A 17,871-nucleotide genomic window follows, 5' to 3' on the forward strand; every position below is an offset into this window, starting at 1 on the left:
CGTGCCTAAAATCGAGGCCCAAGCCTGGAGAAAAATCGGGCTGGGCCGGGTGGGGCTAGCGGGCTTGGGCCATATAATCAGCTATAAGTAACACACATAGTTCTATTTTCTAGATTAGGATCCTCTCCATTTCTTTCTCTCAACCCCATTTAATAATAATTTCTCTTCGAACTTTCATTTTACCTTTACTTTTATGGATATTTATGAATAAATTTAGGACCGTTAATGATCAATGTACTAAGTATGGACTCGAATATGGACTTTTTTTTTTTTTTTTTTTCAGTGGGTCTCATGAGAGACCGTCTCCCACTAATTTAGTGGGAGACATAATAGGGGAAAAAAAATTCGGTGGGTCCCTCACCCCATCAAGTGAGAGATATTTCAATAACGCTATTGAGAGACCGTCTCTCCAAAAGTTTTTGTGTTTTTTTTTTTTTTTGATAAGGTAAGGAAAGTAGGTTGATTAAATCAACCTAAACCATCCGCGGGATGAGAAAGGTAAACGAAATTCAAAAGATTTTCATTCACCTCAGGAACCATAAAATACCAAAATCCCAATTTTTCCTTGAACCCAAAACCCGCCTCTAGGCTCTAACCCTAAACGCACCTCTAACCATAAACTGAGATTATTCGGCAGCCGACGACGATAGTGACCGGCGAAGACGACGACGACCAGCAAGAAGGATAAATCCCTCTTTTTGTATTCCTATTTCGAATCCATCAATTATTTAGTAAGTATGATTTTAATCTTTTTATTGTTTTTAATTTCATATGCTTATTTGAATTGAATCTCATACGAATTTGCTATTCAGTTTTCTATTCAAACTAATTTGCCCTTAAATTAGTACTCTATTAATTTGCTATTCAATTGATATTAATTTGTTCTTAATTTCATATGTTTAGTCTGATTTTACTGATGATGATTTGTCGAAGGGTGTGCTAGTTAATGAATGAATGCTTTAAACTTTATTTGATTTTCAGGGATAATGTACACTTGCTAGTTAATGCAAGTGAGGAATAATTGTCACTCTTATTCTTTTGGGATAATTGTCCCCTTTTTTAGCTTGGGCCTTAGGCCGCCGCCTCTCCAGACTACCCTCAGAACCGGGCCTGATAATGTCAACAAATTGATGCTTAAACCCTAATTTTTGTTGTCATAATGTTGGAGAGTTGAATACAACAACAACAAAATCAGAGCCTTAATCCCAAAATGATTTTCGTTTGGAGAGTTGAATACTTGAAGTTTTATGTAATATAATTGTTTGTTTGATTTGGCAACGTATTTATGGAGATTGTATGCCTTTTCAGGTTAGATTGTTGTTAGTGGTTAGTTAAATGGGTGAGGTACGAGACGGCGAGAGTAAGAAACATAAGAAGAGGAAGCATAGGGAGGTTGAGATTTCAGTAGGAGAGGATGGCGACGAGAAAAATGATATTGAGGGTTTGAGTAGTAATGGCGTATCTGAAGATGTTGTCGATGTAGATGCGAATGTGAGTGGAGATAGTAGGCCTGGAAAGAAGAAGAAGAAGGAGAAAGGTAGTTTGAATAAGGTAGAGGATTCGAGTGGGACGAGTGGTGAGGAGCGCGATGGGAAGAGTTTGGATGTTGATGATGAGAGGAAGAGCAGTGGTGTGATGGGTTCTGAAGTGGGAGTGATTACTGAAGAGGTGAAGTTGAAGAAGGATAAGAAAGAGAAAAAGAAGAAGAGTAAACCCGGATCTGAAAGTGTTGGGGTTGATGTTGTTGGCCATGCGGGTACTGTTGAAAAACAAGTAGGCGATGAGGGTGGTGAGGAAGTTGATTCTGTTACGAAGAAAAAGCGAAAGGAGAAGGGTCATGGGGTTAGCGAGAAAGAAGATCCTACAAAGGATAATATACAAAGCAAGAAAAAGGATGTTCTTGAGGTTACTGAGGTAGTTGAGCATGCAGAGGGCCATAAGAAGAAGAAGAAGAAGAAGAAGAAAAAGGAGGAAGAGAGAGACTTAGGGTCTGGGAATGTTTTAACGAATTCAGAGGAGGGGGAAGAAGCTATCGAGCGTGCTGGTTTGGCTGAAGATCCAATTGGGACTGCTGAAGAAGTTGAGTCAGTTAAGAAGAATGAGAAAAGAACGAAAAAGAAGGATGGTTTTGGAGAGGCTTCAGTCAATGATGAAGGCATCAAGGATGGAGTGAGTAAAAAAAGAAAGAAGAAATCGGTTGCTATTCATTCAGATAAGAATAAGGATAAGAATACTGATGTTGGGGTTTCAGTGACCAATGATGGAGAAGGCAGCAAGGATGGAGCGATTAAAAAACGAAAGAAGAAATCGGTTTCTATTAATTCAGAAGAGAATACTGATGGTGGTGCTTCATTGACCAGCGGGAGGACTGAACTCTCTGAGGGTTCTGAAAAATCTAACCTGAGTAAGAAGTCAAGGAAGGTCAAGTTTTCTGATAGTGTGGAAGTTTTTACATTGACTGACAATTCAAGCGAGGGGGACGTGACTCGTGACGTTGGTGGCAACTCAGGTAAGGGAGGAGAAAAAGCTGATGATGGCAATAAGAAAAATTCTGAAGATGGTTTAGTTCAAGGAAAGCGTTTCACAAAAGAGGAAGATGAGATACTCAGAAATGCTGTATTGCAATACATTGAGGATCATAGACTGGGTGAAGACGGTGTGCAAATGATCATGAAATGTGGTAAGCACAGGGCTAAAATCAAAGATTGCTGGGGTGAAATAGGGCAATCCTTGCCGTGGAGAAATAAACAAGCTATCTACTCTCGAGCTCATATATTGTTTGAAAGAAGTGAGAATCACAAGTGGACGAAAGAAGAACTTGAGGAGGTCCGTCAATACTATGAAAAACATGGCCCAAAGTGGAGACAACTGGCTGATGAAATTGGTAGGAATAGAATTCACGTGAAAGATGCTTTTCGCCAGGTCAGATTGCCGAACAAGAAGACAGGACAGTGGTCTCAAGAGGAGTACCAGACCTTATTTGATCTCGTGAACAAAGATTTACGCATAAGGGCAAAAATGGAAAGAAAATCAAAGCATGGCATGCTACGGGATAACATTGGATGGGAAGCTATTAGCCAGCTGCTGGAAACACGCACTGATCCACTTTGTTGCCATAAATGGTATAATCAATTATCTTCCGTCTTGGTAAGTAGTGGTAAGTGGGCCGATACTGATGATTATCGAATGTTGATGGCACTTGTTGACCTTGATGCTACTTGTGAAGAAGAAGTGGATTGGGACAACGTTCTAGAGCATCGACCTGGTGATGTGTGCCGTAAACGCTGGCTTGAGATGGTGCGCCACATTGGGGAGTATGGGACCAAGTCATTTTCCCAGAAAGTTGAAATTCTTTCTCAAAGATACTGCCCGGATGTCTTAGACGCAAGGGTGGCTTATGAAAGCAAGCCTTTTGTTGATTGTTGATTGATGGTTATACTTGTGACCCTCGTTAATTTCTGGTTTTGTGTTCGGTATCTAGCTTCAGAAATGGAATATCCAGTTGTAGCGGACATCAAATGTTTCTTACTCTCACTGCAGCCTTCGATATGGAGTATTTATTTCCGCCTTTTCCTGTATTAAGTCATCAAAATAGTTTTCGAAAGGTTTAAATGTTTAATCATCCCCACTCCGGCACTCCCCATGGTAGTATACCAAATGGACGAACTCAGGAAGACACTTCTGAAAATTATATCTTAAACTGATCTTTTTTTATCCCCTTTGTGTAACTTTCTTATATTTTGGTGATTGTAATGTTTACTTGCATCGCATATTGTTGATTATCGAAGTTTATATTAGTATCTTTGCTAGGTAATGAGTATAATATTAGGTATCTTTACCGGTGATGCAGTAATCAGTTCTAATTGATCTTGATCCGAGCCCAGAGCAGCAAATGTATTAAGTTTATATTAGTATCTTTGTTTAAACTGTTTGTGGTATCTAATCTCGGATTGAGACTTGATACCGGAATCGATTTTGGCAGACTGATCTTTACCGTTTTGCCATAAATGTCCAAACCTTTATAGGGAAAAGCTTGGGACTGTTCTACGTAGTGTCATGTACACAAGAACAAGAGACGGGTTAAATACCCTTAAAGTGGTGACATTTTTGGGCCCCATCACGCAAGTTGTTGTTTGTCTTATGCGTAATGGGGTATGTTACTTGACCCGTCTTTATTTATAGACGGATAGTTGACGTCTATAATAAGATTTTGTGCTTTCACATAGCCATTGTCAACAATAGACATAAGATGGGACAAGAGATTTGCACTTATACAACAGGTTATTTATAAATTCCGAGTTTCACTTATTCAAACAAAATAGCGAGTAGCATACGAATTTGGCTTGCTCAATTTAAATTCAAATTTTTAATCCAAATATAAGAGTTTAAAAAAACAAACATATGCGAATATAATTTTTAATTCAAATAATTTTTAATTCAAATATAAGAGTTTAAAAAACATCATATATACTAGGTCACCATTTAGAAACTCTTAATTGCAAATATAATCTATAATTCACATTCAAGAGCCAAATTAACTCCATACAAAACTTAACAATTATTCTTAAATCATTTCTAATAACAATGTTTAAATCACATACCAGTGCAGTTTGCACGGGTTTAAAACTAGTTGAATCTACTTAACTTACCAAAACACATATTTTGTTAACGTTATCCGCTGCTTAACGCTTACAACTTTCTCGTGTAAATGGTAAAAGTTGACCTTAGTCTTGTAGAAGTCTTTAATGTTAAGACAATTGTTTCTTGACTTGTCACCTAAGGAAATTTCTCTGACTCTTCCTACTTGGCAATTTAGCATGCACTATATAACAATACTTTTAATATAATTTGTATTTATGTTTTTTAAATAACTTTTGAAGCCAAATAAATTTAATAAAAAAGCTCTATATAATTCTTTTATTTTTTATAAAAAAAATAGAAATTTTTTACTACTAAAAAAGTTAAATTTTTCATTGTTTAGAGTGGTCGGATTGTTCGTGCTAACCCCCTTAATTCCGTCATTGATATTATTTGTCTACGTTTTCTTTTGATAAATAATGGTAAACAGGATGGTAGATTCTTCAAAATGGTTGGAGCTTTTGATTTGCATTGTGTTGCTTATGAAAGTTAATAGTTATAATGTTCCTATAACGATTGTTCAAGATGCAGTGGCCAAAGGTGGTGGTAAGTCGACATGATAAACGGGTCATTCAGGTTGGATAAGTTCAAATATTTGAGTCGGGTTAGTCTGATTTATTGCTTTGCAGTGTGTTTGGATGGAAGCCCACCTGCTTATCATCTAGACAAGGGATATGGAGCTGGTGTTAATAATTGGTTAATTCACATGCAGGTTTGTGCACTTTATCATTGTATATTCTGTCCTGCAGATGTCAGCTAGTACAACCGATAAAAGTGTAAAAAACCGTCAGCAACTTATTATTGGAGACATGTTCCATTAATTTTTTTTTTTTTTTTTTTTTTTTTTTTAAATTGACCCGCTGAATAATCAATTATCAAGGGTGCGAGCATACCAACACTAATGATTACAACTAGGGCTGAGCAAAAATCCGATTATCCAAACTGATCCGATATCTAATCCGAATCCGATCCGAATTTTTGGATATCCGATCCGAAAGTTAAGTTTGGTTTGGATATCTGATCCGAAATCTTTGGTTTTGGTTTGGATATGGATATTAGAATTAAAACATTTGGATATCCGATCTGATCCGAAACTATAGTTTTCTAGTATAATTTTGAGAAAATAATTTTTTTTTTTGATACAACTTAATTCATGTTTAAAATATTAGAGAAATATCTAGGTGGCACTTAAATTTTATAGCGAGAACATTGAAATAAGAATACAAAAGAAAATTTCATGTAAAACTATGAATATAATCGTGTTTCAAACTTAATTTTAAAGTAAATTCAAAAGTATGGATATCCGCATCCGATCCGATTATTTTGGATACCCGAACATTGGATATCCGAGACATTTGGTTTGTATATTGGATATCTAATTTCAGGATTTCTAATATGGATATCCGATCCGAACTAGCACTTTGGATCAAATACCCGATCCGTACTCTGCCCTAATTACAACCGTCTCATATAAGACGCTGCAATTTGACATATTTTCTGAATAATTTCACATTTTCCGTAAATGAACCCAAGTCTCATCAATTTGGTTTAATGTTCGCTTATATAGTTTTTTTTTAAGATTTATTTTCCGAAATTAATTTAATGTTGTTACGCGTTTTAATTAATGGTTTAATCAGGGAGGAGCATGGTGCAAGAATGCAACTACATGCCTAGACCGTTCACAAACTCGGTTGGGTTCATCTACTTTAATGACAACTAATTATAATTTCACTGGGATATTAAGCAACTATTCAAAGGATAATCCTGGTACTAATTTCGGATTCAAATTAATTTTTTGTGTTATTTAGTCACACCTCTATCGACGTCTTAAATCTTAATCACATTTTACGCTTAGAATTCTTCAACTGGAATCGAGTTGAGGTTCGTTACTGCGATGGATCATCGTACACAGGAGATGTTGACGCTGTTGATCCTGTATGTAATCTTTTTAATAAACTCTGTGCTTCACTGCTTGTTTCAGGAAATATTAACTGTTTACTTAATGTTGTAAGTTTAAGTGAGGAGGTAAATTTACGAGGTAAATGACGTCGACTTTTCTGCTGAAATGAGTAGAACCCTTCTTTGAATGGAGTCTCAAGTCTGCACTCAGTGATTCTGACTGTAATGCAATTTTAGGGAAGCTGTTTCTGGAACGCGACCTTTACAGAAGTTTTTTGCTGAAGTTGTTACCACACATGTATAAATCGTATTAATAACCTCTTTGATTCATCATTATTTTCCTTTTCATTTCCGTCATTCTGTTAATTGTTCTGTTGTTCATCTCAGGGAACAGCAAAAAATTTGCCTGAAACTTGTACTTCTAAATTCAGCCCGGAACTGGTAAGAAATCTATACCTGGCAAACGGGTAATCTGATCTGATTGTTCAGATCATTTCATTTTGAGCACCGTGTCACTTCAGTCAGCCGAGTCAGGTCATTTTGGGTATTATTCAGTCATTTTCAGGTGATTCGGTTAGGTCTTGCTCTGGATGGGTCAATTTTGCCAGTTATACAGAATTGACATTGTTGTTGATAGATGAACCATCTCAACCAAAACCTTAAGGTGATGGTTGAGGCCCAACTATTATAAATATTCCTATTACGCTCTCTCACTCAAATGCCCGTTGGGCTTGAAGAGTGGTTAGTTGTGCACCGGCTCCCCCGTACCGTGTGATGGGTTTCCACTTCGAGTTTTTGAGGAGTTTTGAAGTTGCCAGGATTTGAACCCGTGACCTTCGATCACACTGGCTCTAATACCATAACGTCATCTTTGCGTAAAACTTAGGACATTGTACTCCCCATATTGCACACCATAATAGCTTTAAGTTCATACCAGTTGTAACCTAAAACTTATCTCAAATTCTTGTACGAACCCAACTATCAATTTCATAAAACCGTTTTATAAGTGGCTTACTAAATACGGAGTAGTACACTATACACCATTTTTGTAAGTTTAATGATATTCCTGAGATAAATAAAAATAAGATTCATCAGAGAAAAAAGATTGTACATCAGATGTATTACTACCTCACACTTACTGAATTTTTGAGTTTTTGTGTATTTTTTTTGAGTTTTATAGAGTTGATAAATTACATTTTAGTTTTATCCAAAAATCAAATTTTTCTGAGCTTATATGTAATTTTTTTGAGTTATAATGTAACTTTTTGAGATTAATGTTTAAGTAAATGAACTCAAAAACTTTATAATAAAACTCAACATTTTCAAATTAAAACAAGTATAATGTGATATATTATGAATAAAGTTTAAATTCCGATACCATTTTGATTCAAAATTTGTACAACTTTCGGCGAATTATATTAGGGATGTTGTAGTTTGAAGTTAATGTTGTTGCGTGTAAAAAATAAACTGAATTTCAAGTTTTTGAGACTACAGGTGTTTTTGAATTATTATTTGTTGACTTGGCTAATGAAAATTATATTTATATTTCCACTAATAAACTTTATTTCCCTTTCTAATTACATCGTGGCTTTCCTATCCTGCATGCAGTATATACTATTAGCCATAAGTATCAATCATCCTCCTGAAATCAAGGGACAATAATCTTGTTCATACCGCAAATATAGGAACTTTATATTTGTATAATATTGTAATTATAGCAATAATTGTATCACTATAAATATGTACTCCCTTTCATCAGTAAAATCTATCCAAAAACATTCCTGTATCCTTTTCTTATATACTCCTATACTACGTACGTAATTTGAATGAACTATGAAAACGACTTGAAAACAGACAAGTAATCATAATCATTTTGTACTTCTTTTTGATAATTTCAATTTATAAGTATTACGTTGTTCTGTTATTTCATAACTACAAATGAACAGTATGCGAAATTCTTCGAAATGGTTGAGGCTTTTGGTTTGCATTGTGATGCTGATGAAAGTTGAGGGCTTTAATGTTCCAATAACGATTGTTCAAGATGCAGTCGCCAAAGGCGGTGGTAAGTAAGTAGACATGATAAACGAGTCAAAGGGTTAATTCTGAATGACACATGATGAAAATTACAACTTAAACTACTTTACGAATCAAATACAGACATAGTGTGTATAGGAAGTCATTTTACTATCTTCGATCATATTTAAAAGTCGAAAAATAGTACAGGGTAAGTCTTTGACCATATTACACCTAGTTAATGTTGTGTTAAATTGATTTTACAGTGTGTTTGGATGGAAGTCCACCTGCATATCATTTCGACAAGGGATTTGACAGCGGTGTCGATAATTGGTTGATTTACATGCAGGTTTGTGTACTGCCTTAATTGTATATCTAGTCCGCGGTTCTGAGTGAAGGCCGCTAAGCGACTCATCAACACATCCGCGGAACCTGAAGTGAATTTCTCTGTGAAAGAACAGTGCCTTACTAACAAGTTTCTAATCTTGGTTTTTTGAATTTTTTTCCAAAATGGGGCGTAAACACAAACAAATTAACGAAATGGGTTGAGTTTCAAAGTATTTACCCAAAATGGGTCCACGTCATCATCGAAGCTAGGCTCGGATTCAAGTCGCTCTCCCGCTCAAATGACCTTACCCAAAGTGTCACTTAATGTCCACCCAAACCTCAGTATGCTACTTAAAGGGCAAGTCGCTCCGGGAGTGAGCGATTTTAGCTCAAATCGCCTTCCCCCACAGCGACTTAGGTGCTTGCGCAAAAAAAAAAAAAAAAACGCAAAACTAACACTTATTCAATATTACCTAACCATCAATGCAAGAAAGTTTATATGTTAAAAGGAAGTGATTAAAGATAATATTAAGTAATTGTTATTCAAGTCCCAAAACACATTTATTGCTGTTAGCATTAAATATGGAAATTTAATCCCCTTAATAAGACATCATATTACACTTGGTGTTATGGTAAGGGTTGGGAGAGAAATGTTATTAGATTGCGTGTTCTATTCCCATCAGCTACACTTCACTTGTCTTTTTTCTTTTTTCTTTTTTTCCTTTTTTTTGACTAAGTCGCCCAGCCGCTGAGCGTTTTCCCCTCAAGTCGCTCTCCCGCTAAGCGACCTTAATCCTGAACCTACCATCGCCAAAACCGAGCCTACGTGGACCCATTTTTGGTAATTAGTTTCAAAGTTATCCTATTTTGTTAAATTGTTTGTTATTTAAACCCATTTTGGAAAAAAATTCTGGTTTTTTTTGGTTCAGGGAGGAGCATGGTGCAACAATGCAACGACATGCCTCGACCGTTCACAAACTCCCCTTGGTTCATCTAAGTTAATGTCTACTAATTATTACTTTACTGGGATATTAAGCAACAAATCAAAGCATAATCCTGGTACTACTAATTTCAGATTTATATTATTTCTGTATTTCTGTGTTGTGCTGTCACTGAATTCTACTGATTTTTTAAACACAATGTAATGGTTAGATTTCTACAATTGGAATCGAGTCAAGGTTCGTTACTGTGATGGATCATCATACACAGGAGATGTTGATGCAGTTGATCCTGTATGTAATCTTCCCTAGTCCCATATTATTTTTTTCAATGCTCTTATAAGTTACGAGTCCATTTTTTTTCACGAAATGAGCAGAATACAAAGATTTTCTATCGAGGAGCAAGAGTTTGGAGGGCAGTTATGGATGATTTATTAGCTAAAGGAATGAAGAATGCACGAAATGTATGAACCCGTCTAATTTTTCTGATCTTTGTGATAAAAACATAATTTGTCAAATGTCAATACAGGCTGTTTTGGCAGGATGCTCAGCTGGTGGACTGGGAGCGATCCTGCAATGTGATAATTTCCGAGCTTTGTTCCCTTCTGGCGCCAAAGTGAAATGCCTGTCTGATGCCGGGCTCTTTATAAACACGTATAATCGACCTAAACATTTCATGCTTACATAACCCGTCTTATGAATGAAGCTGGGACTCGGGGATTCTGACTGTAATGCTTCTGATTGCAGGGAATCTATATCTGGAACGCGACCTCTTGAGGAGTTATACGCTGAAGTTGTTACCACACATGTACAGATGTCATTAAACACCTTCCGCATTCATCAAAATTTCCTTTTTGTTTCCGTTGTATTCTATTAAGTGTTCGGTTGTTTTACGCCAGGGATCAGCAAAAAATTTGCCTGAAGCCTGTACTTCTAAATTCCGTCCAGAACTGGTAAGAAATGCATTTGTGATCATCGACAGAGTTTGCAAGGAATTTTGTTTTTTCTCATTTTCGTCATACTGAAATGTGCTCGTAATTGGAATTACAGTGCATGTTGCCACAGTATGCAGCGAGATACATTCAGACACCGTTGTTTCTGCTAAATTCAGCCTATGATGCCTGGCAGGTATACTGTATACACATCTGCTCCTCTTTCGACTTCTCTTTTTTAGCTAAAATTGACTGAAGAAATGAAATGAATGCAAAATCTTTTGGAATTTAATGCTTTTACTGAGAAAAAAAACTTCCTTTTACCAAACCCGAGCAAATGCCTGGCAGATAAGCAATATTTTGATTCAAGGTGTGGTTGATGCTGATGGAAAATGGAGAAATTGTCTTATAAGTGGGATATCACGGTGTTCCGACAGCCAGAATCAAGCATTAAAATGTTTCAAAAAACAGTTCTTAGCTGGACTGTCGACGATATGTGATAATAACCCGACCACAGGGTTTTTCATCAACTCTTGCTTCTGTCACTGCCAAAGTGATGCCCAAGAAACATGGCTTAGCGACGATTCTCCTCGTCTAGACAATACAGTGAGAACTTTGCATCTTATTCTCCTTACATTATTATTTACTCTACTTGTCTATAGCGATATTTATTCAATCAATGTTGTAACCAGAAATATTTATATTCTACAGACGATTGCAAAAGCAGTTGGTGATTGGTTTTATGACCGCAATCCATTCCAGGAGATCGACTGCCCTTACCCATGCGACAAAACTTGTCGCGGTGTTGCCTCTGCGTAGAAAGGAGGCTTCTCTGGCTTTCTGCTACTAAATTACCTCACAGTACATAAAACTCACACATACAAGTCATACTGTAGGCCAACTATCAATATTATAGAACGGTTTTAAAGGAGGCTTACTAAAATCTTCACTGTATACGAATTTTATACGCAGAATAGGTTCAATGATATTCATGGGATTAAAAAAGTTTAGAGATAAATCATGTATATTGTACATTTGTACGTGTTTATAATCATGATCATTTTTAAGATTCTAATTTGTAACCTCAAACTTATCTCAAATCCTTGTAAGAGCCCTACTATTAACATAAAATCAAATTGCGTGTAAAAACTAAAATGAAACGTGTTCCCGATGAAATGACAGACCCAAACATGAGATCTAAGTAACCCCAACTTAATATACTCCATATTTAAACCTAATTTACTCTTGGAACAACTTTAGTTTATGATTCGTAATATGGTTCTATCTGCTCTTTTTTAACCCCAACATGTGATCTAAGTAACCCTAACTTAGTATTAACCGATCTCATTCTATTGCGTGGAATTGTGATGCGGATGAGTTTCAAATCCAATTCATGAGTACCCTGTACTTTCTTCCCGAAACTCATCAAAGGTAGTAGTCACCGTCCCAAGGATATCGAAAAAATATACCCCATAAAACTAGGTAAAAATCTTATTTATTAAAGCAATAACCACAGAGCCTGCGTGTCGCTCTGTGGTTGAAAGTCAAGAAGTCATTTTTTCTTTCCTGAATTCCAGCCCCACGTTCCATAGGAGCAATTAATTACAATGCTACTTGCTTTCTCTCAATTGTTCATTGTTCATGAGATATATATTGACAAATAAAAATCAACACTCCATCGCATAGTAGATACTACTGAATATATTGATGCGTAGAAAATATAATGTTTGTGAAGAAAAATGTTTTGACATTATTTGAATAAATACAATAAAATGAAATCTCAATAAAAAAAAACAACAGAAAGTTACAATGTCAAAGTCACATATAATAAACGGAGTAAACTTAATTACACATTTATAAAAAAAAAAAAAAAAAAAAAGTCACAGATTTGTGAAGGAATAAAAAACGAAATCGATTAAAAACTAAAAAAAAAAACTCTAAATTTGTTTCAACCATGAACAAAGACCATTAAAAGTGTTATGTGAAAAACATCAAAGTCAGTATTAAAAAATAACAACGAAATATGTAAGAAAATGAAAAGCTACTGTAAAATATTGGTTTTTATAAACGGTGAGGATCTTCTGTCCCACTTTTGTGTCTCATTCCATGTCCCACTCCATACACATCTTGACACATCACTTGTTGCAAATAAAAAATACACAATAAATGTGGTAATGTGTTGATGTGTCAAAATGTGTATGGAGTGGAACACGAAATGGGACACAAAAGTGGTGTTGGAAGATAAATCGTAACAATGAAAAACAGACAGAAACTTGAACAGAAACAAGAGACAGAAAAAGACTTAACGGAACGGAATTTGCAGCGCCGTGGTATGGAGGCCACTGACTTGAAAACTATATCGGCACGACCGTGGTGGTAATCGTCTCTCGCCGGTAGTTCCCCAAGGTTAACACTGCGACACCCGTACACAACCACTCGTGTATGAGAGCCTTGGAACTAACAGTACCGAACCCAGAAATAAAACTCAGAAGCAGAATATTATCATACAGAGAGATGTAGAAGAATTTGTGTGAATCTGTGTGTATCAAGTGATGAGAGAACAAATTCTATTTATAGTCGAAAATAGAGTCACATGTTAGGTGCAAACGGAAGGATCAAAAACGGAGGAAATAAAGGAGACAATAATTCTCCTTAATGACAGTCAAACGGGATTAATGGAGAATAAATCTCCTTAATCACAGAGATTTTGTTTGACTAAGATCCGTTACTGGACTCCAAATACACACACAAGCCAAGCCCAAAAAGAAAGATAAAAGGGGGCCTTTGGCCCGCACCGCAGGTGCTCTACCCGAGCCCGAGCCCGAGCCCGAGCCCGAGCCGGGCCGGGCCGGCGCGCGCGTGTGTGTGTTTGGACCCAAACCCACAGGCCCAACAATCACCACAAAAGCCTCCTTGGTCCAATCTCTTACCCAACATTGGACCAAAGGCAATATAAACACATAACACACAACTCTCCCCACCGATGTGGGAGAGTGTATGAACCAAAAAACCAAAAAGAACTTTGGCTTTACTTTGGCATCACACCAACAATCCCCCACTGATGATAAGGAAAAGCTAAAGAGAAATTCTAGGTAAGGAAGGACTGGATACTTAAACGTTCAATGTCTTTCGACTTGAATTGACGTATTAGTGAAATGAGGCAACAACTTACTTTTAACAAGAGAATATCTTTCGATTTGAATTCCTTGTCGGTCTTCGGTCATTGATTCCCCCACAACACATATCATACCTTCAAAGACTGTTATGTTCCGCGATTTCAAGTGCAACGCTTTTAAAGCCATGCGTTTACCCCGTTTAGGTGAGTGCTCTAGTGAGAATTTTTATATTCTTACATAGATGGTGGCTAAACCATCACACCCCCAAAGGTAGCTCAAGTGCTTCTCAGTAGCACTTCTCATAAGAGCTATTAAGGACAAAGTCCAACCTCATATAAAAACACAATCCATCAAGTGCGTCTCAAAGCACCACCAAAATTGGCTATGGATATCAAATGCCGTAGGAATAAGCTATAGAGTCCATCAAGTATCACACTCAAACTTGATTTAAGGACTTAAGCCCCATTCCCCTCGACATGTCAAGGACTACTCTCCTTGTTAACCCTTTAGTAAAGGGATCGGCAAGATTACGTTCGGACTTCACATAGTCCAAAGCAATTACTCCATTTTTCAGAAGTTGTTTTACCACACCGTGCCTGATTCGAATATGTCGTCTCTTACCATTATAGACATTATTCTTAGCAACACCGATAGTCATGCTTTACTATCACGAGTAGGAGACGGTGCTACCTGTCCCCCCCACATGGGCACGTCTGCTAGTAAGTTCCTCAACCAATCTGCTTCTTGACCTGCCAACTCAAGAGCAACGAACTCAGATTCCATGGTAGAGCTAGCTATACAAGTCTGTTTTGCAGACTTCCATGAAATAGCTCCTCCACCCAAGGTGAACACATAACCACTAGTGGAATGAATTTCATCATTACCTGCAACCCAATTTGCATCACAATATCCTTCTAACACAGCAGGAAATTTACTATAATGCAAACACAAATCAACTGTTCCTTTCGGTATTTAAGCGACGACGAAGTGCATTCCAATGCTCGGCACTGGGGTTATGTGTATATCGACTCAGTCTACTAACAGCATAAGCAATGTCTGGTCGAGTACAGTTCATGAGGAACATCACACTTCCTATAATTCTAGCATATTCTTCTTGTGAGACACTATCACCCAAGTTCTTACACAAAGATATACTAGCATCATAAGGAGTTCTAGCAGGTGTAACATCAAAACTGTTAAACTTCTTCAACACTTTTTCAACATAATGTGATTGACTAAGGGATATACCACTTGGGGTTTTCACAACTCTAACTCCAAGGATAACATCAGCTTCTCCTAAGTCTTTCATCTCAAACCGTGATGACAAAAATTGTTTGGTTTTATTCACAACAGATAAATTATTACCAAGAATTAACATGTCATCAACATATAAGCATATAATCACACAATCTGATCCAAACATTTTAGAATAGACACACGAATCAGAATTGTTAGTTATATAGCCATCGTCAGTTAAAGTGTTGTGAAATCTCTCATACCACTGTTTAGGTGCTTGTTTAAGACCATATAGTGATTTTCTCAGTTTACACACCTTACTCTCTTGACCTTTTACCACAAACCCCTCAGGTTGCAACATATAGATCTCTTCATTTAGGTCACCATTCAAAAAAGCAGTTTTTACATCCATCTGATGTACTACGAGATCATGAATAGCAGCCAAAGCAATAAGAGTTCTAATGGTGGAAGTTTTAGTCACAGGTGAGTAGGTATCAAAGTAGTCAATATCTTTCTTTTGTGTAAACCCCCTCACCACAAGTCTGGCCTTGAACCTTTCTATTGTTCCATCAGGTCTCATTTTCTTTTTAAAAATCCATTTGCTACTAATGGGTTTACTACCTTTAGGCAAATCAGTTAACTCCCAAGTCTGATTAGAAACAATAGAATCTAGTTCATTTTTAATAGCTTCTTTCCAAAAAACAACATCTATAGATCTCATAGCCTCATCATATGTTTTTGGATCATCTTCTATTAAAAAGGCGAAAACAAGCTCATCAAAAGCACAAATATCACCTGCGATTTCGATAAGTGAAGTCCGATAGCATCGGTTACGATGAAATCACTCCCGTAGCTCTTTTCAATTCTGGGCCTTTTACTCCTTCTTGGTTCAACCGCATGATCCACGAAGTACTAGTACTCGCATGCATAGAACTCGTCGGGGGTTAACAGCACGGAGAAACAACAGGGGCATCGGGTAGTGATACTGTTTCCTTCTTCAAAGGAAATACCTCGCTCAAAAACTCAAAGATCTCTAGCCTCGGATATAGACCTGTCACTTAAAGACATGAACCTATAAGCAGAACTGTTTTGAGCATAACCAATGAAAACGCAGTCATAAGTCTTAGGTCCAATGGTTGGCCTCCTAAAGCTAGGTAAGCCTACTTTAGCCAAACACCCCCACACTTTAAGGTAACTTAAGTTAGGAGCATAACCTTTCCACATCTCATAGGGTGTCTTGTCTAGTTTCTTATGAGGTACCCCGTTAAGAATATGACAAGCCGAAAGCACCGCTTCCCCCACATATCATCGTAAAGGCGAACTTAAAAGCATAGCATTCATCATTTCTTTCAAAGTTCTATTTTTACGTTCAGCTACTCCATTCGATTGAGGTAAGTATGGTGGGCTTTTTTCATGTATTAAACCATTTTTCTCACAAAATTCTACTAAATAACCAGAGCCATACTCTCCTCCTCGATCGGACCTGACTCTTTTAATCTTCCTATCAAGCTGATTTTCTACCTCAGTTTTGAACTTTATAAACATGTCCTCAGCTTCACTTTTATTTCTAAGCAAATATACTTTGGTATATCTAGAAAAATCATCAATAAAAGTGACATAATAATGTTTACCACCTCTGCTCATGGTGTTTTTGAAGTCAGCTAGGTCGGTGTGAATTAACTCAAGAAGACTCGTTTGTCTAGTTGTAACAGGTCTACTAGGTTTCTTAGCAAATTTGGCCTCGACACAACTAGGACACTTCTCATGAGTTTCTGAAGATAACGATGGAATAAGCGACATAGATTTGAGCTTTTTAACCGAATCAAAATTCACATGACCTAATCTACCATGCCAAACATCAATAGACTCAAGAATATAAGCGTAAGTAGAAGTATTATTATTAATGATAGGAGAATCAACATTCAAAATAAATAAACCCCCACAGAGATAACCCTTGCCCACAAAATCCCCATTGCGCGACATTACAACCTTGTCAGCCTCAAAAACAAGTTTCACACCAGCTTTGTTTAGCAAGGCACCAGACACGAGGTTTCGACGCAAAGTAGGAACATACAAAACATTATTTAAAGCAAGAGTTTTCCCTGAGGTTAGTTTGAGAAAGATCTTGCCTTTGCCGGTGATAACAAAGAGAAGAAGAGTTACCTATGTAGACACATTCACCATCAAGAACATCTTCAAATTCAAAGAAAGAGATCCTTGTTAGCACAAAGATGCCTTGAAGCCCCCGTATCCGAATCCAATCACTAGCATTTGCAACCAGATTAGCCTCAACCACTACAAAGAAGAATAATATCATCTTTTTCAAAGAACATTAGCTTCAAGAAGAACTTTCTTTTGAGGACACTGATAAGCTTTGTGACCCGTTTTCCCACAAACATAGCAAAACCGATTTGGTTTGGGATCTTTGAGGCGGTTTGGTGAATTTCCTTGACCAGCTTTCTTGGCATTCGACCCTTGGATTGACTCCCGACCAGTTTTAGCCTTTCCCTTACCCTTGAACCTATCTTCTTTTGAAGACCCACCAGTTTCAACAAGATTGGCTTTGACAAGAGGTAAGAGACAATTGACCGACTTATCTTTCGACGATTAGCTTCTTCAGTCCTCATGTGGCCTACTAGTTCTTGAAGGGACAAATCTTTTTTCTTATGTTTCAAATGGTTCCTATACTCATTCCAGGAAGGGGGGAATTTTTCTAGCAAAACATTGGCCAAGAAAATTTCATCTAGTTTCATTCCCTCATTAGTGACATCG

General features: G+C 37.0%; 2 protein-coding genes across 3 annotated transcripts; both read left to right on the forward strand.

Moving 5' to 3' along the window:
* Nucleotides 1-511: 511 nt before the first annotated feature.
* Nucleotides 512-3,823, forward strand: LOC141594059 (uncharacterized). 2 transcript variants are annotated; one of them, XM_074414266.1, is made up of 2 exons: nt 512-731; nt 1,309-3,823. In XM_074414266.1, the coding sequence occupies exon 2, from the start codon at nt 1,336-1,338 to the stop codon at nt 3,424-3,426; it is 2,091 nt and encodes a 696-aa protein (XP_074270367.1). In that variant the 5' UTR covers nt 512-731; nt 1,309-1,335; the 3' UTR covers nt 3,427-3,823. The 2 variants fall into 2 exon arrangements, with proteins under 2 accessions (XP_074270367.1, XP_074270371.1); XM_074414270.1 differs by having other exon boundaries at nt 568-735.
* A 1,234-nt stretch (nt 3,824-5,057) lies between these two features.
* Nucleotides 5,058-11,735, forward strand: LOC141623157 (pectin acetylesterase 8-like). The gene is made up of 11 exons (XM_074439265.1): nt 5,058-5,184; nt 5,268-5,350; nt 9,807-9,936; nt 10,030-10,109; nt 10,193-10,279; nt 10,345-10,469; nt 10,563-10,623; nt 10,715-10,768; nt 10,866-10,943; nt 11,096-11,353; nt 11,459-11,735. The coding sequence occupies exons 1-11, from the start codon at nt 5,058-5,060 to the stop codon at nt 11,564-11,566; spliced, it is 1,191 nt and encodes a 396-aa protein (XP_074295366.1). The 3' UTR covers nt 11,567-11,735.
* The last annotated feature ends 6,136 nt before the right edge of the window (nt 11,736-17,871 follow it).

The sequence above is a fragment of the Silene latifolia genome, chromosome 1, assembly GCF_048544455.1.
Source record: "Silene latifolia isolate original U9 population chromosome 1, ASM4854445v1, whole genome shotgun sequence".
Lineage (NCBI taxonomy): Eukaryota > Viridiplantae > Streptophyta > Magnoliopsida > Caryophyllales > Caryophyllaceae > Silene > Silene latifolia.